Below are 24188 nucleotides of genomic sequence, written 5' to 3' on the forward strand. Positions count from 1 at the left end.
CAACACGTCTGAAAGTGGGCATTGTGATGAAGGCAGTGCATCATGTTAGTGGAAAGGCTCATTCTCCCAGTGTTATCCTGTCCGGGTGCTGAGTGACGTGGCCGTCTCCTTTGTCCACTATCTCAGAATCTCAAAAACTCAATTTCCGGCAGCAGCTTTGTGGTAGAGTTCTCTGATGAACAACCGATGGAGGACACAATATCCCCAACACTGACAGGCAAGTACAGATAAAGAAAATGGGTAAACAGGAAGAGAGACAGCAATGAACGTGCTGTCCGCATGGAGGCCAGATAGGCAGGTGCAGCTGTCCACTACTCCCCAGCCTCTCTCCCGTGGCCATAGGAAACCAGCATTGGACTTTTCCAGGGGTATTGTTTCAGGTCAATAAAAATGACTCAATTATCCTATCTTTCTGGGAGATGTTGGTGCAAGCAGATGAACTGGAGTAAGAGGAAAGACATTGGTCAGAACTCACAATGCTGTGGCAGCCCTGGAATTGTTTCCTTGCTGTCAGGAGATAACGTTTCCAGGAGAAAACACACAGCAAAGGCTGGCAACCACCTCTGATTCCTTAATCTGCTACCTCTGGGCTTCCCAAAATAAGAGGTGAGTTTAGGGGGCATACACAGTGCTGCAGCCTGTGACGGTGCAGATGGACCTTGCACAGCTTTGTCAGGGAGCCCTTCACATGAGCATCTCTGTGGTTGGCTGTTGGAGATACCTGGACAGGTGCAAAAATCACCTGTTCAACCATATGAGAAAGTGGGAATTTCCTCCTTAATTGTTTGAATTATTCTGAGTCTATCTAAGAGAAAATCTCATTTTGTAGCCACTGCCTCTTCGGCACCCAACACTTGATATTCTCCCTGCTTAACAAAGAAATGGCAAACTATGGCTTAGAGCTGTAGACAGGCAGCAATTAGGGGATATGATCTTGGTTTTTTTATTTACAGTAAGATTATTTAAACAAAATTATTCATTGATACTAGTACATTATTTTCCATTCTAATTTATAAAGTTATCAATTATCAGTAAGCTCCTGGACTGATTAACAGTGCGTACATTATCTGGTTCATGTCATGAGAGTGAGGGAGGTGTGAAGCTTAGGAAACACCACCCTCAGTTGAAAGCTCTGTGTACAGAGAGCTGCACCAGGCAGTCTTGGGCATGTATGTACTCAAGAAGTTCTTGGTAAATTATCAGCAGCCCCATGGACAGGTGCTAGTGCATTATTTTATTGGGGAAAGGAATAATTGTTCTTGTCTGCTGCAACAATTGTTAGTTTACTTCTGGGTGACCATATGCTCTAAAAGTAGGCAAATGTGAGGCAAAGAAGGTACTTACGTGAAGGGAAAGTTTCCTCAGCACCTCTGATGCACTGACACTGAGTGGCTGCAGAAAGTCGCCATCTCCCGGTACTGGATGCCAGAGTGTCCATGGACATTGGCTGCAATTCTTCCTACCACATGTGAGAAGTTCTGCCTTCCAACAAATGGTGTCTACGTTTTCCCTCATTGTACACCTTACTGCTGTGTTTTGTGAAGTGGCTTCTTCCCCCATCTGGCTTGCTTCATGTTTGGGCTGTTGATCAAACTTCATGCATTTCTCAAGTGTTGAATGAGTCGTCACTGAGTCACATGGTATTCAAGACAGGAGGGCACGCTGCTGGATAAAAACACTATCCTTTTTTCCCATGGAGCTTCCAGTCTGTTAGGGAAGATGGTCATTAACCAAACATGCACACAAGCAAATATAAAATTACAGCTGTTTGAAAAGATATAAAAGAGAGGTGCACGGTATTTTGGGAGGGACACTGGACCTCGTGTTGAAGTCAGGGAGGCTTCCTATTAATAGAAGAGGTGAGGTGGATCTGGAAACTGAATGGAAATTAATTAGGCAGAAGGAGTGGCCATGTGTGAGATCCTGGAGATAGGAAGGAGCAAGATGTATTTAAACTTCGATAATAAATTTAAAACTCTGGAACAAGGACGTACTAAGATATAATTAAGCTATAACAAAGCTTGCACCCTTATTGTGAGTCAGAGACTTGCTACACCCTTTGTAGGCATCATCTCAATGAATCCTCATGCACCTGGGAGGCAGGGAGTAGAGCAAGGTGAGCCCTGTTGCCAAGTGGACCAGAACCTCTGGAACCAGACAGCCAGGCATAAGTTTAAGCTATGTCACTTACAACCAGGAGATCTGGGGCAACATTATTTACCTTCCCTATTCCTCAATTTCCTCTTCTATAAGAAGTGCTCATCATGATACTTACCCCTTGAGATGGTTGTGAAGAACTAATAGAGATTCCACATGTAAAGCATTTAAAAACACACCTAGACCATGGTGATATGGTTTGGCCTTGTCCCCACCCAAATCTCATCTCGAATTATATCTCCCGTAATCCCCCCGTGTCGTGGGAGGAACCTGGTGGGAGGTAATTGAATCATCAGGGTGGGTTTTTATGCTGTTCTCATGATAGTAAATAAGTCTCATGGGATCTAATGGTTTTATAAAGGGCAGTTCCCCTGCACACACTCTCTTGCCTGCTGCCATGTAAGATGTGCCTTTGCTTCTCCTTCACCTTCCACCATGATTGTGAGGCCTCCCCAGTCTTGTGGAACTGTGAGTCCATTAAACCTCTTTTTCTTTTATAAATTACCCAGTCTTGGGTATTTCTTCATAGCAGTATGAAAGTGAACTAATATATAGGGTCAATTTTTGATGACTGCTGGCTGCTCCATCAGGGATTGTCTCATGATGAAACACCCTGAAATGTGGAGACTTAATCATGTACAAGGCCTCCTGAGTCTCAGGGCTTCTGATCTTGGCTGAACTTGCTCACTTGTTTGGGGCTGGGCATGGGCTGCCTGATGCAGGATGGCCTCAGCTGGGATCACACTGCTCCTCTCCATGTGGTCTTTTCTCCAGGCTGGCCCAGGGTTGTTCTTCTTCCTACTATCAGGCGTCCAAAAGAGGCAGAGTGGAAATGTGCAAGGCCCGTTGAGACCTGGGCCCAGAAGAGGCACACTGTCATTTCTTCCATATTCTCTTGGCCAAAGCAAATCACAAGGCAGCCCAGATTCAACGAGTGGGGAAATTGACTCCACCTCTTGATGGGAGAACTGCAAAGTCTTCATGCAAAGGTTGTAGATAAGTATGTAGATACAGGAGATGGGGTGCCATTTTATAATTACTCTTCCATTGTTATTATTATTATGCTACATACCTAGATCAACCAGTCTCAACTCTCTCTCTCTGTCTCTGTCTCTGCCTCCTCTTTATGGAAATTGAAGCTCCCTTAGCCACTGTACAAGGCCTTGCTCCTTTCTTTATGGTGTCTGTCACTTCTTGACTCAAGTCAAATCCCCCGTGAGCTGGAAGAATTCAGAATGAGGCTCAACGGGAAGGGATGAGCTAGGCTTCACTTCACTTCATCCCTTCTCATTTTTCTCCATCTGAAGGATAAACAGTGACTTGTTCAAAGAATGGAAGAACCTTAAGAGAGGAGGCAAGACCACAAGCCTACTCCATCTGTATTTTGTAGAAAATAAACTCAGCATTTGCTTAGAAGCAAACAGGTTTCCTTTAGACGTTTTTCCCATTAAGAAAAGGAGAGAAAAGGAATCTTTATGTGTAGGAAGAATGAAGAATGACAAAACAGCTTGTTGACAAATGCTTTCTGTTGGCGAATGCCCCCGCTGCAGATGGGCCTGGAGTCCCGTGCCCCGCCCCTTCACAGAGCCCTTGGCTCATAACCTTCTCCAAACAGATGAGTCTCTAAGTCCCTACACTTCAAGATTTAAGAGGATGTTTTTGGATTGGGATAAATACCTCAAAATAAAAGCATCAGATGTGGCAATTTGTCTGTTGGTTTTTACAAACCATGACAAGTTGCCCAAATAGTCCGTGTTTAAGGACAGAGAGCCAGATCTCTTTCTGGAATGTCGTACCTCGGCAGGGCCTTTTGCGCATGTTTTAAGCTGATTCTGAAATTAGGGGGTTAAAATGGAAGTGCCGAGCCATCCCTAAAGAGAGGGAGGCAAATGTGCCCTTGTTGCTGGTGACCCCAGAACAAGGCCTCTGGGCTGAGAACTGGAGAGAATGTTATTTCTTTGAAAAGCCATCTTGACAATCCAAGTCCATTTGGCTGCAGCACCAAAGGCAGCTTTGATCTGCTCGCCAGTGTCCCTGCCGGGAAAAGGATTAGGGTCTTTCCAGAGGACAGCAGAGCCAGGCTGCCCCATATGCTGGCGTGTTGCGCAGGCTGCACTGAGAGGAAGGGACAGGAGGGAAGGCTGGAAAGAAGGAGAGAGCAATTCCCATCTCCTCTGTCAATAACGAATGCAGTCTTGTTTGGATTTTCTGGGGGTTTTAAAAGACAGAAACAAGGAGATGGGCTTTCTTGGGTTTTCAAAGTTAGACTTGGGGCAATTGAAGTTTCTGGGTCATGAGTGTGTAGCAGGTTCTTAGCCATGCCCTCATGTAGCATAAACCCATGGGGGATCTTAGCGAAGAAAATATTCAAACAGCAAGGAGGCTGCTGGTGGTCCTTCTGTTGATGTCAGAGATGGTTACAAAAAACCCTGGAAGGGAAGGGTGACATGCTGTGCTTTCCTACCTTGAGGTTGAGCCTGTGAGCCCCCAATATTCAGCAACTTAGCCAGCTAAATCTTGTAAATCAGGAATCTCAAACTCAAAAGCACCTGAGGGACAAGCAGGCAGCTCCATGGCGCACAGTGGGCTGCATGTAGGATGACAGCAACACTGGGGCTATAAGTCACCTCCTCCCATCGTCGCCATGTGGGGAGAAAGCCCAAATGTTGCAAGTTCTTCCCATGTTCAAAGACAAGCTGGAAACCCAGAGACTCCTCAGTTTTTAAAAATTGAGTTTCATTTTATAAAGATTTTTTTAAAAAACACTGTGGGTCAAGCAAAACTCATCTGCAGGCTGGGTGGAGCCTCAGAGTGAGCAGTCTGCGATGTCAGGTCTGATCAGGTGCAGAACCCAGAGCCAAGTGGTTCACACCCCAATCGGTATCACCACTCAGTGTGCTGAATCTCAGTAGGGGGCCAGAGGGATCTGAGCCTTGGAACTGGGCTCCCACCCAGTGGGGAGAGGGTGACATGCTTATTCATTCTGCTAACTCATTTTACCTGTAAAAGTTAATAACGAACACTTTCTCCCCAGCTGAGAAAGAAGACGATGATGACAAGATAGTGTCTTTGGTGATCAATGACTAAAAGTCACTCTCCACCCAAATGGGTCAAGATTATCAAAGAATCTAATGAATTTAGGAATAATAATATGGTGGGCATTAACTCATTATTTCTGGGTAACATGAGAAAAATGGCTTATCTTGTTACTATTTTTTCCAACAAATGAATAAACATAAACAGCAAAATCTCTAAGGGACATATGAGGAATTAAAAAAAGACCAAATATGTGTCCAAAATTACTTGAATTAGTTCTCCCTTACCCTCCTTCAGTGTGGTTTTGATATTCATTTGAAATATAATTAAGTTCGTTTCTTTCCACTTGCGACCAATTCAGGGTTTTTACTTACCTGTGTTGATATTATTATCATATGTCAAATATTAACATGATTCCAAAGGTCAGAACTACACAAAAAAGATACACCCTTCATCTTTCCTCCTCATCCTCAACCCCCTTTATTTCTGCCTGGTTCCCACCCAACACCTGTTGATAACCAACTTTATAGACTCTGATTTCTTTTCTTGTGTGTTCATGTGTGTTACATGAATGAACAAATACATAGACATTTTCTTATCTCCCTGGTATGGTTTGGCTGTGTCCCCACCCAAATCTCACCTTGAATTGTAATAATCCCCATAGTTCAAGGGCAGAACCAGGTGGAGATAATTGAATTATGGAGGTAGTTTCCCCTATATTGTTCTTGGGGTAGTAAGTCTCACAAGATCTGATGGTTTTGTAAATGGCAGTTCCCCTGCACAAGCTCTCTTGCCTGCCACCATGTAAGACATGCCTTTGCTCTTCCTTTGCCTTCCTCCATGATTATGAGGCCTCCCAGCCATGTGGAACTGTGAGTCCATTAAACCTCTTTCTTTTTCAAATTTCCCAGTCTGGGGTATGTCTTTATTAGCAGTGTGAAAACAGACGAATACACTCCCCTTCCTTCTTACACAGAAGTTAATATAGTCAGATAGCCTTCTGCACCATGCTCTTTAACTTAGCAATATATTTTTGAAAGCACTCCATATTGCTTTATACAGATCTTATTCCTTTTTTTTATTGCAGCTCATGATACTCCACTGTGTGGATTTACTGTAGTTTATTCAACCATTTTCTACATAGAGGTATGAAGGTTGTGTCAAAATATTTTGCATTTAAAACCAATTGTGAGGCCAGGCGTGGTGGCTCACGCCTGTAATCCCAGCACTTTGTGAGGCCCAGGGGGGCAGATCACGAGGTCAGGAGATCGAGACCCCCCTGGCTAACACGGAGAAACCATGTCTCTACTAAAAATACAAAAAAATTAGCCAGGTGTGGTGGCAGGCACTTGTAGTCCCAGCTACTTGGGAGGCTGAGGCAGGAGAATGGCGTGAACCCAGGAGGCGGAGCTTGCAGTGAGCCGAGATCGTGCCACTGCACTCCAGCCTGGGTGACAGAGGGAGACTCCATCTCAAAAAAAAAAAAAAAAAAAAAAAAAGAGTTGCAATAAATGATCTTCTGTGTATGTGTTTTCTAATTGTCAGAGGTGTATCTTCAGAATAGATTCCTAGAAGTAAGATGAAAGAGTCAAAGAAAAATGCAAAAGTAATGCCAAGTTCCCTTCCGGAAAGGTCATACCTCTTTTTATTCTCAGCAGCAATACACTAAGACTGCCTGTTGTCTGTCGACTTCCCAACAGTGTGTGTTATACTTGGTCATTTTTGTCAGTCTTATAGGTAAGAGGTGGTATTTGTAGTTTTCATTTGTGTTTCTCTAATTGTGAGTGATGCTCAATAGTTTTGAATATATATATCTCTATATAAACAATTTTAATATATTTTTGTGAGTATCTGTTCATATGCTTTACTCACTTCTCTCTCAATTTTTAAAAATTTTTTTCCTCAAATTTCAAGATCTGTATATTAGGGCCATTAGCCCTTTTAATGTGATACATGTGTTGCAGATATTTACTCCCAGCTTGTCATTTTTCCTTTTTACTGTATGGTATTTTTGTAATGCAATTTTTTAAAATTATATAGGCAAATTTTTTTAAATTGCATTTAGATTTTGAGTCATAATTGTGAAACTCTTCCTATACCCAGGTTACAGAGGAATTCATCCATGTTTTCTTTAGTGCTTGAAAGATACAGCTTCTTTGATTTATATTGCTGATCCATTTGAAGTTCAGTCTTATGTATGGTGTGGGGTGTGGATCTACTTTTTTCTTAATGGCTGTACAGTTGTCCTAGCACCAATGATTTAAAAGTCAACATTTGCAGCAGATGCAGTGGCTCATCCCTGTAATCCCAGCACTTTAGGAGGCCGAGGTTGGAAGATTGCATGAGCCCAGGAGTTCAAGACCAGACTGGGCAAAATAGTGAGACCTCATCTCTATTAAAAAAAAATTATAAAGAAGAAAAAAAAGGCTATGTTTAAGATGCTACCTTTATCACTGACTAAACTTCCATATGTTCTTGGGTTTATTTATGGACTTTATTCATTGGCCTGTTTTGATATTTATGTACCAGTGCCATTAAGTACATTTTAAACTCATGCCAATTATTCATAAAATACCCACTCTACTCCTATAGGTAATTTACCATCATTCTGTTAAGTTGAACTCTATGAAATTGCCACCATTCAACGAATCTTACTCTACAGAATTCTCATTTTCATGTTTCATCCTAATATAAGTATATGCATAATTCATGGACCATGTAGAATCGTTTTAATGACTTATTCCAGAAAGAATATAAAAATTCTAGCCAAGTGGACTTCAGAATTTCTATCCCTCATTTCTAAATGGCTTACAGACCTAACAGCTAACGAGCGGCCCATTAATAATCCTGTCTTTGATTTTTTCTTTTCTTTTCTTTTTCCCTTTTTAGTGATAGAGGGTCACGGGGTCACAGACAACATACAGCGATTCTCCTCACTGCCACCTTACCTGCCTGTGAGCTACCACATCCTCAGAGCAGAGACCTCCTTCTTCCTCAAGGAAGCCAGCCAGGACCTGCTGCGCAACTCCAGCCTGCAGTCCAGGGTGGAGTCCTTCTTTACCTACAAAACCAGGCAGCCCCCAGTGCTCAACGCCAGCTACGGACCCTTTTCTGTGGAAAAGGTTGTGCCTCTGGACTTGATGTTGACGTCAAACTTTTTAGGTCCAACCAATACGTTTAGTTTTGACTGGAAACTCAAAGCCCACATCCTGCGGGACAAAGTCTACCTGAGCCGGCCCCAGGTGCAGGTTCTGTTCCACATCGTGGGCAGAGACTGGGACGACCGCAGCGCCGGGGAGAAGCTGCCGTGCCTGAGGGTCTTCGCTTTCCGAGAGACCAGAGAGGTGCGGGGCAGCTGCCGGCTGAGGGGGGACCTGGGGCTGTGTGTGGCCGAGCTGGAGCTCCTGGCCAGCTGGTTCAGTGCCCCGACGGTGGGTGCCGGGAGGAAGAAGTCCGTGGACCAGCCGGAGGGGACCCCCGTGGAGCTCTACTACACCGTGCACCCAGGAAACGAGCGAGGGGACTGTGCCGGGGGTGACTTCAGGAAGGGCAACGCCATCCGTCCAGGAAAGGATGGGCTGGAGGAAACCACGTCCCACCTGCAGAGGATCGGCACCGTCGGCCTTTACCGGGCCCAGGACAGCGCCCAGCTCAGAGAGCTGCGTTTGGATGGTAACGTGGTCATCTGGCTGCCTTCCAGGCCAGTCAAGCAGGGAGACGTGGTCACGGCCTATGTCACCATCTCGAGCAATTCCTCCGTGGACTTCTTCATCTTGAGGTAGGTGCCATGCTTGGCCCTGCTCATCTTTGGCATGGCTGGTGTGAGATTGGGTTCCATGCGTGGCAGATAGATATTCAGGAAGCATCGATTTTCACTATCTTCAGGCACTGTTCAGCATTAACAGGGGAAGGCAAATTATGCACCTGCCCACATGCTGTCAACAGCTCTCCTTCCACCATGGGTTATGGAGGGAGGAAGAGGCAAAGGGCGGGCGGAAGTTAGATCCAAAAGGATCTAGACAGAGTAATCCGCCTCTCTAGACCTTCAGTTACCCTCACACTTGGAGAGGGATGTGATTCTTATTCTGCTGTGGATCCTTTGATGTGATATCATTTGAGTTGCATGATTGAAAGTCCATGTTCAAGAAGCCCAAGAAAAGGCAGAGGAGTGATGCGATCTCACTTTGGGTATATATGTGAGAACAGCCAAGCATAGTACCTTTTTTTTTTTTAATTAGGTGATGTTAAATGTTGCCAGTTAGTGTCTGGGAGGCCTTAGCGCGTAGTAGAGCTTAGCAACAATTAAGCGAACATGCCCTGCATAAAACTCTTCAGCAAGGGTATTCCATCTTGTAAAACAAATAAACAAAGCAGCAGGATAATCCACCTACTGTCACCATTGCAGATTCAACAGAGGGCAACATCCAAGCTCTAACAGGGCTGCTCTGTCACTCTGTATAATGATTCTAAAATTTGGTACAGGAGCACATGTTTTCTGAGGATAATTAATACTGGGGTAAAATTCATTTAAAGCAAATCCTCTTAAAATGTGGACTAAACTGTCATAATAATGAAAAAAAAGTATTTGTTTGAAATTTGTTTAAAAAATAAATTGGATAAAAATAAGGGTTGTTTTTTTTTTCCTGTTATGGTTAAGGAGTTAGGTTGTAATTGCAGCTATGCTTTGTTAGAATTCTCATCAGAGTAAAGCCTTAATCACATTTTGAATGACTGGCTTGGAAAAATATTTGATTTGCAAGCTAGAATGATAGCGTATCACACCACGTTTCATTTCTGTTTAACTTTTGTAATATGACTATAAGGATGCTTATTTTTGAAGTTTGAAGTTTTTTTTGTTTTGCTTGGTTTTGTTTTTTCATTTATAAAAAGGTTCAGAGGTTTCCATAAGTTTCTCATCCTAGTCCTTCAGATTTAAATAATTGTCTTCTGAAGTATACATCTTGTCATCATCTTTGTAGTTTTTCCTTTCAATTTTTAAATGAACTAATTTTGCAGATCTTCATTTGCCAGTGTTTTTTGGATATGCTTGGAGGACTGTTATGACATCCCTTTCAGCAATGTCATGCAATCCTACGTCTTTTTATGAGATTTATTGTACAAAGGATTTGCGTGGCACTGGCTTTGTGAACCTTGGTGGTCAGTGAGGGACGTGCTGGGAAGGGACAGGTCTCGCTGTCACTGTATCCGGAGCTTATTGAAAGTATCATGACCTTGTCACTGAGGGGCCAGGAAGCCAATATTCAGATAAAAGGATCTGAATATTGTGTTTGTTTCCCCCTGGCTTGGATTCAAAAAGATACTGATCAGCCGGGCATGGTGGCTCACACCTGTAATCCTAGCACTTTGGGAGGCTGAGGCGAGTGGATTGCCTGAGCTCGGGAGTTTGAGACCAGCCTGGACAGCACAGTGAAACCCCGTCAATACTAAAATACAAAAAATTGGCTGGGTATGGTGGCATGTACCTGTAATCCTAGCTACTCAGGAGGCTGAGACAGGAGAATCGCTTGAACCTGGGAGGTGGAGGTTGCAGTGAGCCAAGATCACACCACCGCACTTTAGCCTGGGCAGCAGAGCGAGACTCCATCTCAAAGAAGAAGAAAAAAAAAAAAAAAAGATACTGATCTGGGAGCTCTGAGTTTAATTTTTGGTAAGTCCCTTTGCCCCCTAAGTTTCAGATCAATCGTGAAATAAATGCAACTATGTCTGGCTTCGGAAGCTGGAGACAGAAAGACGGGGAGCTGATGTCATGCTAAGTAGCTGTAAAATTTTAGAGTCATCATCTTCCCCCTTGCACTTCGTTCACTTTCCTCTTCGGGAAATGCAGGGTCTGGTGTCTACCAGGGTGAGCGCAAGCCGAGCCACGTGGGTCCCTAGGTCTAAGGTGCACAACCTTCCAGCTGCACCTGGAAGGGATGCTTAGATGGGGCTCTTCAGAGAGGAGGATCTGTTTTCTGAATTTTTCATCACCAAGATAGTCATGGTGGTGTTGAACAAAGGTCTTCCAACCAGCTGACCTCAATTCTGATCCTATCTCTTTTACTTACAGCCTTTTACTTGTGATGATAGGCAAGTTAACTAACCTCTGTGTGCCTCAGTTTCCTCCTCTCTAAAGCAGATGTAATTCCAGTATCTGCTTCCATGGGTTGTGAGGATTCAGTGGGCTAATACTTATTTGCAAGGTGCTCATAACAGTGTCTGGTGCACTGAAACTTCTCTGTCAACACTGAATATTACTAACAGGGCTGTTTTTAAACACCCATCAAACCTTCAATAAGCATTGAATTATGTCTTCGCAGTAAGTGGACATTGTGTGTTGTGTAAAACAACTACCAAATTTATTCTGAAAATTCTATTATTCTCATTGTCCTATGATTTTGCTTAAAGAGCAGTGTCTTTGTATAATGACAGGAGCGTTTGTAGCACAGAGGTTACTAATGGCGTGGTTCTGGGGGTAAGACTTAGTCACATGAAAGGGCACTGCTTAGTGCCGTCAAGGGCAGCAGCTGTATTCCCTCCCGTCTGAGCTTTCCCATCACAGATCCAAGTCCTGGGGAGAGAAGGTCTGCCTCACTCCCCGTTCACCAAGATATGGCACGTGTTATATTTCCTTACCTCAGGTTTTAAATTCGAAGCAAATTTCCTAAGGGCTAAAAGCAATTGCTCATGAGAAAGTCAGAGCAGCAAAGTTTCCCCAAACACATGTGCAAATGCAAGTCCTTGTGTCTCAGGCATGTCGGAATTCAAAGAATAGGGAACAAACAAACCATCTGAAGACCCGTCTTTGAGGTTCGTTCTTATTCTGAAGATGGAATTTCACTAATTAAAAAGGGACGTTATGGACGGCATACACGTTTCAGAGTCTTGGCTTAATTTGAATTGCCAAAATGATCAGCAGGCATCAGTGTGTCAAATGGAATTTTGCTCTGTGTGGAGTCTCTCTGTTTCTCTCCTTCCCTTAATCTCCCTCTTTCTCTCCCCCTGTCTCCAATTCTCCTGTTTTCCCAACATGACTGAAGGTTTTTCTTTTAAAAAAATAAGGTTTTATGTTTTTAAATAATTACAGATTTGTAAGAAGTTCCAAAAATAATACAGTGATCTTCCGTAGACCCCTCCCCCAGCTTCCACTGGTGGTAACACCTCATATAATCATAGTACAATATTGAGGCCAGGAAACAGTCATTGGCATAACATTATTAACCAAACCACAGAGGATGTTTGGGTCAGAATGTAGGTTTTAGGACACCTTATCTCTTTCCAGCTTATCTGTGACTGAAGGCATTTTCAAAGGCAAGGAAGTTCAGTTGGAAGAATTAGTTCCTTGAACACCTGCCCAAGTCTCTCAGTGTCCATTAGGAAAAGATGAGCTCGGTCTGCTTCTCCTTTTTTTTTTTTTTTTTTTTTTAGGGAATACAGAGAACTTCCTTCCTGTGCAGAGATGCCATCTTTGCAGGCCCCTAGATACGTTATGTGTTTCTGTATCATCAATGCAATGTGCAAGTATCCAGCCATGCCCATTTGCCAGGCATTGTTCTATAGCAGTGAATAAAACAGGCAAAACTTCCTGCCCGAGTGAAGCTTATGTTCTAGTAGGCAAGATAGAAATAATCAAAATGTGCATGTGTGCCAAGAAGTGACACAAGTGAGGGGTGTAGTTAGTACAGCTTCCAAGACTGCATGCCCTTCTTTCTGAATCTGGTATTTGCCAAGAACCCCGTAGGTATTTGAGCACCATCTGCCTTAAGCTAGAAAACATCCAAGAGGCCCTCAGAGAGCTCAGCCTTAAGCCAGCTGGTGAAGACAGAGTCCCTGGAATTCCACCCTGCATAAAATGAGCTTTATGAACGGCACACTCTCCAGGATGGGTGGGAAGGCTCTGGACTTCCGTGGTTGGCTCACAGCTGTGTATAAGAGATGTACAATGCTAGACGCTAAGCGCCATGGAATTGCAGAGTGGACACAGGCTTTGTGTTCAGTTGTCATTCAGTTCTAATAATGCTGCAGTGAAAAGTCTTGTTTTCTTCTAGCATACCTCTAACATCCTGAGAGCCCCTACATATCTTTTTTTTGTTGTTTTTGGCAAAAAGAAAGGTCACTATTTCCAAGCCTTCACCTTTTCTAGCTGGAATTTTAAAACTTTGTTCTGCTTTCATTGTTTATCGTTATTTTCTTTTGATAGCCCAAATACTAAACAAACAAAACAGTGGTTTTCCATTTTCACTGTGGATACAATATTTCTTTTCATTCACTTGGCAAGTATTGACTCAATTAATATGTACTGACCCCTGCGCATTTGTCAGGCATTGTTCTACAGCCCTGAATGAAATAGGCAACACTCCCTGCCTGTGTGAAGCTGATTTCCTAGTGGGGGAAGATAAAAATAATCAAAATTGGGGTGGGTGTGGTAGCTCACACCTGTAATCCCAGCACTTTGGGAGGCCGAGCTGGGTGGATTGTCTGAGGTCAGGAGTTCAAGACCAGCCTGGCCAATGTGGTGAAACCCTGTCTCTACTGAAAATACCAAAACATTAGCTGGGCGTGATGGCGGGCACCGGTAATCCCAGCTACTTGGGAGGCTGAGGCAGGAGAATGGCTTGAACCCAGGAGGCGGAGGTTGCAGTGAGCCAAGATCATGCCAGTGAACTCCAGCCTGGGTGACAAGAGTGGCACTCTGTCTCAGTAATAATAATAATAATAATAATAATAATAATAATAATAATAACCAAGTAAATACAATAGATAGTGATAAGTGGCTTAGGAAAAAATGAACAAGGGAGGAAGAATGGAAAGTGCTGAGAATACACTTTAAGGGGACAGTCAAGGCAGGCTTTGTTGAAAAAGTGGCATTTGAATCAAGTGTGGTCTTGGCACGGAAACATGTGCAAAGGTCCTGGGGATGCTTGCTTGGTTTGTGTCAGGAACAGTAAGGAGACAAATGTGTCTGAAACAGAATGGAAGACAGGAGAGGTCGGGGGAGGTGAGCTGTGAGGGGAGCTGGGATTCACATCACCTTGGACTTTGTGAGCCGTTGTAAACGGCTTTTATTCCAGGTGAGATGGGGACTTTTATTCCAGGTGAGATGGGGACTACTGGAAGGTTTTGAATAAGGAATGTCACGATGTAACTTATTTTTATGTATGGCAGTAATCTAGGTGAGAGAAGGCAGAGGCTTGGATCAGGATACCAGCAGCAGAGGTGTAAATGAGTGTGCAGATTCTGGATTAATTTTAAAGCTAGAACTGATGAGATTTGTGGGCACACTTGTGTGAAGGAGACGCAGAGCATCAGGACGCTGGGGAGGAAAGGACAGAGCTGCCATTCTGTGATGGAAATCCTATGGGAGAGGCAGGTTTTCCCTTCCTAGATAATGTACTATAATTTTAATTTAATTAAAATGTACTTTAATGCTTAAAATCATTGTTTTAAGGAAAAAATATTCAAGAAGGAAATAATATAAGAGGATGTACACAGATGTGGGAATAATAGTGAAGTTGGTATGAGTCTCGCTGAAGTTTGGGAACCAACACTATATTTTTTTCATTGCAGTAGCTTTAGGGGGTGTAAGTGGTTTTGAGCTGTAGGGATGAAGTACACAGTGGTGAAGTCTGGGATTTTAGTGCCCCTGTCACCCAACTGGCATACATTGTACCCAATAGGTAACTTTTCATCCCTGAACAGCCTCTCACCCTCTCCCCTTCTGAGTCTCCAACATCCATTCTAGCACTCTATATGCCTCTGTGTACACATAGCTAATTGCAGCGATATGGAATCAACCTAAATGCCCATCAGCCAATGAGTGCATAAAGAACACGTGGTGTATATATCATCCAGATCTCTCCAGCTGCCTCCACCTTTGGCTGCTGCCTAGATCACAGGAGAAAACCACCCAGGACACAGAATGTTGTATCACTGAGGTCCATTGCTTGTTCTTTTCTATTGGGAAATTCATGGAGGACATGCAGGGAGACCTTGAATAATCTCTCCTCACTGAGAAACCCAAAGACTTTCTCTCTCCCATGGGTCTTTGCACAGTGGCTTCACTGAGAGGGCCTGGACTTTTTGGAAATATTTATGGGACTAATAACATACATGTAAACTTGGCATGAACCTTCTTGGCAAGATCATTTTCACAAAGGACAGTCTTCCATGAGCAAAAAGCAGCAGACTGAATTTTGTCTGCAACTTCACAAAGTGAATTCAAAGGTAACCTTTGCTTTATAATCAAATTAGTCAAGGTGTGGAAGATGGAACCTTTGTTTCTTGTAGCTATGATGTTATTTTGGAAGCCTATTTTAAGAAATAAAAAATAATTACCAACATAAATGAAAAACACATATGCAGATAGGTTTTACAAATATGAGTGTGTTGATTCACGAGGGTAAGCTCTTTTTCCATCTCTCTGTTCACTGCTATATCCCCAGCCCTTGGTGTATGACTTGGCACAAAATAAAGCCCCAGTAAACATTCATTGAATAAATGCAAAACCAAATGCCTAATATCAAACCTATTTCATAAACATTCCTTTTCATGGATGTTTTCTTTCATAATTAACTGAGCCTTCTTGAAATAAAGATCAGGATTCCTTAGAGAAAGCATAGGCGTTATTTACTTTTCCAAGGATGTTCAAAATATATTGACAGTGGAGGTCATCAGTTCTGAAAATTCCCACTGCCATCTCAGGGTACCTCCATGCTCCTGAGCCCCTGGGGATGTTGAGGATGGGACGACTTCCACATGACTGCCTCCCCAAAGCCTAGCTTAGACGGAGCTCACAGAATCACTCTGCTGTCAAAATCAGTGTTAGGGGCCGGGCGTGGTGGCTCACGCCTGTAATCCCAGCACTTTGGGAGGCTGAGGTGGGCAGATCACAAGGTCAGGAGTTCGAGACCATCCTGGCTAACACGGTGAAACCACATCTCTACTAAAAATACAAAAAAATTAGCCAGGCATTGTGGAGGGCGCCTGTAGTCCCAGCTACTCGGGAGGCTGAGGCAGGAGAATGGAGTGAACACGGGAGGCGGAGCTTGCAGTGAGCCAAGATCGTGCCACTGTACTCCAGCCTGGGCGACAGAGCGAGACTCCGTCTCAAAAAAAAAAAAAAAAAAAAAAATCAGTGTTAGTTTGACTCAAGCTGCAGGTTGTAAGTAGGTAGGCCAGTCTTGACGCTGCAGGTTATTAAAGCAAAGAACTTGGGGGTAGGGGGACATGAATGTCTGGCCTTGTCAGTAAGCAATGAAATAGATACCTAAAGAGCAGAGGCGGTGATCATTCATCCTCTCCAATTTAAATAAGCTCTCTTAATTGAACAACGTGATTCATAGACATGGAAGAGATTTGTTCTCTACTTGTAACCAATTCTGAACCCTGCATTAGGGATGCTCAGAGAGTGATAAAGCATCGCTCTTGACTGGGAGATTATACTCTGCTGCTAACATGAATTTATGTGCAGTAAATAGACACATCCCCATGTCTCAACGCAGTGAAGAGAGATGCCTAGCATAGGGACTGGCTTCTCAACCTCAATGTCATCAGCATTTGGGGCCAGCTAATTCTTTTGTGTTGGGTTGTCTGGTGCATTGTAAAATATTGAGCAGCATCCCTGGACTCTACTCAATAGATAAAGTCCAATAGCACCTCCACTTCTGCTCCAGTTCTGATAACCAAAATGTCTCCAGACATTGCTAACTCTTCTCTGGGGGATAAAATCACACTGGTTGACAACCACGAGCCTACAACCTTGACTTGCAGAGAATATAGATATCTGGGTGGTCTGTGGGATGTGGGCCTTGTGATGGTCCTCAAACATCACTGAAAATAGAACAGCAATTACATGGCTTCTTTGTCCTTTGCTGGGTAGGTTTTGTGTGTCAGGACTGATAATGGAGCCTTCAGGACATAAATCTAAGAGATTCATTTTTTGAAGTAAACCACTGTGAAATAAGGAGGTAGTCCTCTCTCATGAGTAAAGACAGAACGAAAGAGAGACTAGATGCCAAGCATGCAGTCTCTAATAGCCCTTGCTTTGCAGGAGTGCACTCAGCAAGTAAGAGAGCAAGGAGCTGCTTCTCAGCTTCGGCACAGAAGGTGATATTCTTTCCTAGCTGTGTATGGGACCTCCTGGTTCATTAGTTCTGTCCTGCTTTGACTGGTGGATGAAGCCCAGTCATTTCATCAGTCACTGAATCTCCCCTAACCAAGGCAACGCCATGCTGTGTGTGCTTTACAGCTGCGTATGCCCTCACCATGTTCCAATAAACAAAAAGGATGAAGGGTGGAAGCAGGGAAGAAAGCCTTTGAAGAAATGTGCTAAGATTTATGCAAGAATACTGAGAGAAGTATTATTTTTCCAAACAGGATGAGGTTTATAGGTGGATTCATTTCTAGAGTCTCAATGTGTGTCAAGGAAATTCAGGTAGAGTTGAAAGACTGGCTGTTGCCTGTATCCCAGCTACTCTGGAGGCCAAGGTGGGAGGATTGTGTGAACCCGGGAGTTCAAGTCCAGCCTGGGCAACATAGCGAGACCCTGTCTCTTAAAAAAATAATAAAAGTGGGTTTCACCTCCTTTAAAAGGACCTTGGGGCCAGGTGCGGTGACTCACACCTGTAATCCCAGCACTTTGGGAGGCTGAGGAGAGCAGATCATGAGGTCAGGAGATTGAGACCATCCTGGCTAACACAATGAAACCCTGTCTCTACTTAAAAAATAAAAATTAAAATAAAAAAAATTAGCCCAGTGTGGTGGCAGGCGCCTGTAGTCCCAGCTACTCAGGAGGCTGACGTAGGGAATGGCATGACCCCGGGGGGCAGAGCTTGCAGTGAGCCAAGATCGTGCCACTGCACTCCAGCCTGGGTGACAACAGAGTGAGACTCCGTCTCCAAAAAACAGAAAAAAGGACTTTGGGAAGTTAATCCCTTGCAGACTAAACCTAAGTTTCTAACCAGCTCAAGGTAAAAAGCAGAGTCACAGATTCCCATGGGAGGGTTAGGGGTGGGATTCATGGAACATGCCTGTTCTAATAGACCAACACCACTCATGGCTGCTCCTTTAAAAGGACTCTGGGGCCGGGCGCGGTGACTCACACCTGTAATCCCAGCATGTTGGGAGGCTGAGGCAGGCGGATCATGAGGTCAGGAGATTGAGACCATCCTGGCTAACACAGTGAAACCCCATCTCTACTAAAAAAAAAAAAAAAAAAAAAAAAGTACAAAAAATTAGCCCAGTGTGGTGGGCTAATGGCTGCTCAGAAGTGAGTCTCCTACTTGTGCATGAAATATACATAACTACAAAATACATAAATGTTCACAGCAGCTTTCCTTTTGATAGCTGAATAATATACCACTGCGTGCACAGATCACCTGATGAACGAATGAGCAAAATGTGATATTTGCATGCAATGCGATATTATTCGGCCATAAAAGGAATAAACCACTGATACATGCTACAATATGGATGAACCTTAAAAACATGATGCTAAGTGAAAAAAAAAAAAAAAAAGCCAGACACAAAAGGTCACATATTACATGAATCCATTTATATACAATGCCTAGAAGAGGTAAATCCATAGAGACAGAAAGTAGATTAGTGGTTCCCAGGACAACGGGAGATGGCATGTGGGGAGTGACTGCCAATGGGTTTGGGGTTTCTTTTTGGGGTGATGAAAACATGTTGAAATTAGGTAGTGGTGATGGTTGTGCAACTTTGTGAATATACAAAATACTGAATCGTATACTTGACAGAATGATATCCCAAGAGATGATGTGTGTCATAGAAAACGCTATTGACCTTGACTTTTCTTTATTGCCTCTAAACTAACTACACGTTAAACATTGAGCCAATTTTCAAAAATTTACCTTACAGATGGTTTTTCCATTGGGCGGCCACATGTTTTGCTTTGCCCATTACTTGACAAGGTTCTTAGGACCAGACCACTCTTTCTAATTTTTTATTGTGCTTTGTACTGTATCACATTTAGAAACCCCTTCAACATTTCTGATTAGTGAGAATGGCCAAAACAAGGACCAGCCAACTTCAATCAGATTATGTGGGTCGAAGGTGGCAAATTCCAGGCCTATATGGCTGGCCAGGGATATAGATGAGGGAAGCTCCGAGGTAGTGGTAAGAGGATATTGGAAAGGGCCTCAGCATCCCCTCACTATAATCTCCATTAGCCGGGCCTTCAGGCCACCCAGATCAACACATCATCTAGTGAAGACACTGGATCCATGATGCAGACACGGTTCTGATGGAAACTCCCCACCTGCACACTGTGGCCAGCCTTTTGTACACCCAGTCCCCTGCCCCTTGGCACTCATCTGGGAGGGGCCACAGTGAATGGCACTCACATGTGTGCCCTGTTAAAGGGAGCAGCCACATTACAAGTCTCCTTGATTTCAACCAGAGTTACTGGCTCTAAAGAGAAATTGGAAATGGAAGCTGACAGCAGAATCACTTCTCAACCACCACTGTGCAGTCTGAGGACCTTGACTGTGTCTCTCAGTTTAAATCATGCCTCAAAGCAGAAGGATGCATCATTTTCCTGCAGCTGCCATAACAAATTGTCCCAAACTTGTTGTTCTTGAAACAACAGAACTTGGTTCTTTCACATTTCTAGAGGTCAGAAGCCTGAAATCAGGGTGCCGTCAAGGCCATGCTTCCTCCAAGGGCTCTAGAGAAGGCCCTTCCTTGCTTCCGCTGGCTATCCTCGATGGTCCTTGGCTTACGGCCACATCTATCCAATGCCTGCCCCGTCTTCATGTGAATTTTCTCTCTGTGTTTCTCCTTTGTGTCTCAGTATCTTTGTCCTTTCTCTTACTAGGACATCCGTCTTTGAATTTCAGACCCACCCTCATCCAGAAGGCTCTCATTTGGAGATCCTTAACTAATTCCATCTGCAAAGGACCTTTTTCCGAATCAGGTTGCATTCTGAAGTTCCAGTTGGATGTGAATTTGGGGGTGGGTGGAAAGCAGCATTGAACCCATGACCGAGAAGACAGACTGCCCAACGTGCTTCAGAGCCTGCCACTCTGTCATTCCCTGGTTCTTTTCAATTGCCACATGCCCCTTGGCAGCACCAGGCCATGTTCCCTGTGGTGGAAAAGCAAAGTTACAAACGGGAATGTGGACCTTCGCCACGTGGAGAATAAACTCCTCTCCGCTGGAGAAGTCTAGACCTCACTCTCAAATCCACTCTTCTAATTACTGAGCACAGCCTGGGTGTATGCCATTAGAGCTTCATTTCAGGGAGCGAAGTTTTTTCTTATCTATTTGATATCTGAGGATATGAGAAACCCTCAAAGGCATTGTCCAGATACCTGGCTTGCCCTGCATGATCCTTGGCTCTTTCCTTCCTACTGGGCATAATAAATCTGCAGGATCGAGTGGATTCCTCAGGAGTAAGCTGACCGTTCCCAGCCTCCTCATTAGCAGAGGAGACCCTAAAACACGACCAAGTTTGCACTGACTGCAAGTTTGGAGCTAATTCAGAGAACTCTGGAAACTCATTTTCCCACAGTCTGTCTGAAATTCATTTCCCCTGTTGAATGTCTCCAAAGGAAGGGTTTGTTTTCATTTTCTTCAGCTTGTCATTTTAAATGTATTCTTCTGGAACAGAGAAAAGGAACAATTTTCTTTCTGCTTGGGAAGAAGTAAAGAAATAATGTTTCCTGCTCCATCCCCTGTCCCCCTCCGCAGCTCCCCACAACACATCTGGGTTGCCAGGCAGCCCAGCTCCCGTGAAACATTGGAGAGCGATTTTACTGTTGTGGGAAACATTTAAACATAAAATTGACTCGAGCTCTGTGAAAACAGAAAGGAACCAGAGCCCTTCTGACCCCGAATTCTGCCTTCTTTCTTCCACATTCTTTAGCCCATTTAAGTGTCGTCTGAGTTTTCGAGTTCTCCAAATCACAGCTTTGTCTGTTGTGAAAGATTTAGCACATGAATTAGTGGACCTGTGACACGTAGTCCCTTTCTAGCTAAAAATTTGTGGGGAGCAGAGGCAGTATAAGGTGGCAAGTAATGATTTCAGAAAGCACGCTGGGTACTCCAGTGTTCTGGGTACTAAGGTATCTTTAGAGTCCCGTATGCTGACACTTGTTTGTGGTCGTGTCATTGCTCCAGGGTTCCTGAATATTGCAAACCTGCACCATTTATGTCTTGAAACTCCAAAAGTAATTAACTGAATTAAAATCTTGGATAGAAAGAAAAAAAAAGCATCCCTATTTCAAAAGCATTTTGATTATTTTGATTGCATCATGCTTGTTGAAAGTCTTTCCTGGAACCTCCTTGCTGTATCAGCTCCTATTTCCTGTGCTCCTAGAGAAGTGGAGTGTGTTTTTTTGTGTATTTATTAGTCCTTTCAGTTTCTACTTCCAAAGGTATGTATATATTTTTAGGAAAGGTGGTGGCCTGGAAGTGGGGACATCCAGGGACACAGGAGGAGGACGCAGTGTAGACGGGATTGAGACGGAGGGAGGAGGCAGGCTGTAGGTCTCAGGCTCAGCCTAGGACACTTCCTCCAAGGCTGGATCCTCCTGATTCTCCTTCCCCACTTTCCTCCAGGGTGGGATCCAAGCTCTCGATACTCCACCCAGCTACATTAGGTGAACGCACATCCACCAGGAGTTTCTTCCTCCATCACCTTCCTGTTAAGGCACTCAGCTGGAGAAGCCCGGCATCCTCACCCCCGACTTGTGGCTCTCACTCAAATGGAAACACTCCTCAGTACAATGTGCAGGAGACAGAGGCCATCTCTCAAGTTCCTCTGAAATACCAGTGCCCATTGTGGTGTGCTCTGATATTGCAGGCACTGTGGCCATGCTTTCCTGACGAAGCCTTCTTTCTGTTGAATTTTCCAGAGGGACCTTTAAAAGCAGAATTTGCTAGAACAAAATAAAGGAGCACACAGCCTTTTCAGCTGTTCTTGCCCAGTGCTGCCAGGATGGGACCTGCCAGTCCCAAGAGCCAGAGTGCTGGCTCCTCGTGGGGCTGCTACTTGGACTAGCCTACTGGGCTTCCAGACAGTCCTGTTTGTGTGGGGTTTGGCAGGTCAGGCGTTCCCGATATGCTACGCAATCCTCTCAACAACCCGTTCTGCAGAAGAGGAAACCGAAGGCCTGAGAGAAGAGGAATGCATTTGTCAAGCTTATTTTAGTTGCTATTCTAACTGACTTAAACTTAAAAAGGAATTTTTTTCCCCTATAACTGAAACTTCCGGAGGTTTCAGGTACAAACGCATCCGAGCGTGAATATGACGTTCCTGGGACTCAGTCTCCCTCACTTACTGTGCAACTCCCATTCGCCCACATTGTTCTCCTTCCTGCTGGTTCTCCACGTGGTCACTCCAAGGGTTCCCAGCTCGGACCCTGCTCAGAGTTTAGGCATCTTTTTTATAATAGGTGCAATAAATGTCCTCAGATTGAGTTGCCTCAGCTTGGTGTGGGTCATACACCCACCTGTCATCCATTTATTGTGGCCAGCAACTTTCAACATACCTATTTGCCAGGCTACCCTTAGAGCCAGCAGTGGAAGGTTAATCCCATGAAAAACAGGTTGTCTGTAAGTGTAGACAGAGTCGTTTGAGAAAGAGAAGATTGTGTGCAGGTGCTGGACAGAGAAGGATTCGTGTCACATGCAGGCAGTAGCAGTAGATGCCCACACCTGTGGCATAGAGGAAGACTGTAAGTTCAGAGATGGACAACTGAGTCCAAATCCTGCACCTACAGTTTTCTAGCTGTGCCACCAGGGTGGGTTCCCCAACCTTTCTGTGCCTCAGTTTATACATAGAGATGATAACAGTAACACCAGCTCAGGGTTATTGTGAGACTTCAGTAAGATAATTTTAACATATTTGCACATATTAAGCACTTAATGTTAATTCTATTTTCATTGCATTATTTTTATTATTACATGTATTTTTCTAGACATTACACAGAGTCTATTGCAGTTATGCTTGATTGAGTGCTGTGGATTGCAACTGAAAGCATTCTAATTGATGAACTCCCATCTCTGTAGCAGCATCTACCTTCTTTGGGAGGAAGGATACCATTGCTTTCATTGAGGTAAACCAGGTCTTTCAACAGGGAAAGAGTTTTACCCTCACTTCCCCAGAGGTATCTGCAATGTCTGGGAACATTTTTGGTTGTCAAAATTGGGGAGGGAGGTGCTACTGGCATCTAGTAAACAGAGATTAGAGATAGTGCTAGATATCCTACAATGTGCAAGACAGCCTCCCCACTAACCCCACAAAGAATATTCTGATCCCAAATGCCAGTCAACGTGCGGCGATGGAGAAACCCTGAGATGAATAAATGTGAATAAATGGTTGATCGCCGTGTGGCTAGGTAGATGACCACAGTCACAGGTTATAACCAATTGCTTATCAGGCTGAAAAGCCACCGTGCTTCTCCGTGGATCACGAATGTGCCCGGGAACATGGGCTGCTAAGAGCTGTCTGTGGGAACCCGACAGCCTTGCGTGACAATGCAAGGAGCTCTGTCTCTTTGAAATGCTCCTCCCAGATGTTGGCTCAGGTCATGTGTCGACCAGCCATGGAAATCAAGGCCAATTTTCATGTTCACCAAGGAGCAAGGACCTAATCTAGTTAGCCTATACTTTGTAATAAGTATAACTTAATATCCCTTCTGTTAGAAAACGACAAGAACAGGGCTTTGATAACATCAGAGAGGGGTATTCAAAGATGGGGCTCCCCTTGGATAACACACTGGCAGAAAGAATGTCACACCTTAATTACGATGCATTTCATCAGTTCCTAATACCATATCCCGAAACAGGGTGCCCAGGCATGGGACTGGCTCTTAAAAATGATGGCTCATGGCCGGGTGCGGTGGCTCAAGCCTGTAATCCCAGCACTTTGGGAGGCCGAGATGGGTGGATCACGAGGTCAGGAGATCGAGACCATCCTGGCTAGCACAGTGAAAGCCCGTCTCTACTAAAAAATACAAAAAAAAAAAAAAAAA

The 24188-nt window shown here is 44.1% G+C and overlaps 1 protein-coding gene across 1 annotated transcript in view; it reads left to right on the plus strand.

Annotated features, from left to right (window-relative positions):
* The window catches only part of TMEM132C (transmembrane protein 132C), a 431835-nt gene that overhangs the window by 136027 nt on the left and 271620 nt on the right, over positions 1-24188 (plus strand). The window contains exon 2 of the mRNA XM_023187261.2: positions 8083-8971. Within this exon, the coding sequence (XP_023043029.2) occupies positions 8083-8971 (889 nt within the window). The remainder of the gene's footprint in view (positions 1-8082; positions 8972-24188) is intronic.

This window comes from Piliocolobus tephrosceles, chromosome 10, assembly GCF_002776525.5.
Source record: "Piliocolobus tephrosceles isolate RC106 chromosome 10, ASM277652v3, whole genome shotgun sequence".
Classification (NCBI taxonomy): Eukaryota; Metazoa; Chordata; class Mammalia; order Primates; family Cercopithecidae; genus Piliocolobus; species Piliocolobus tephrosceles.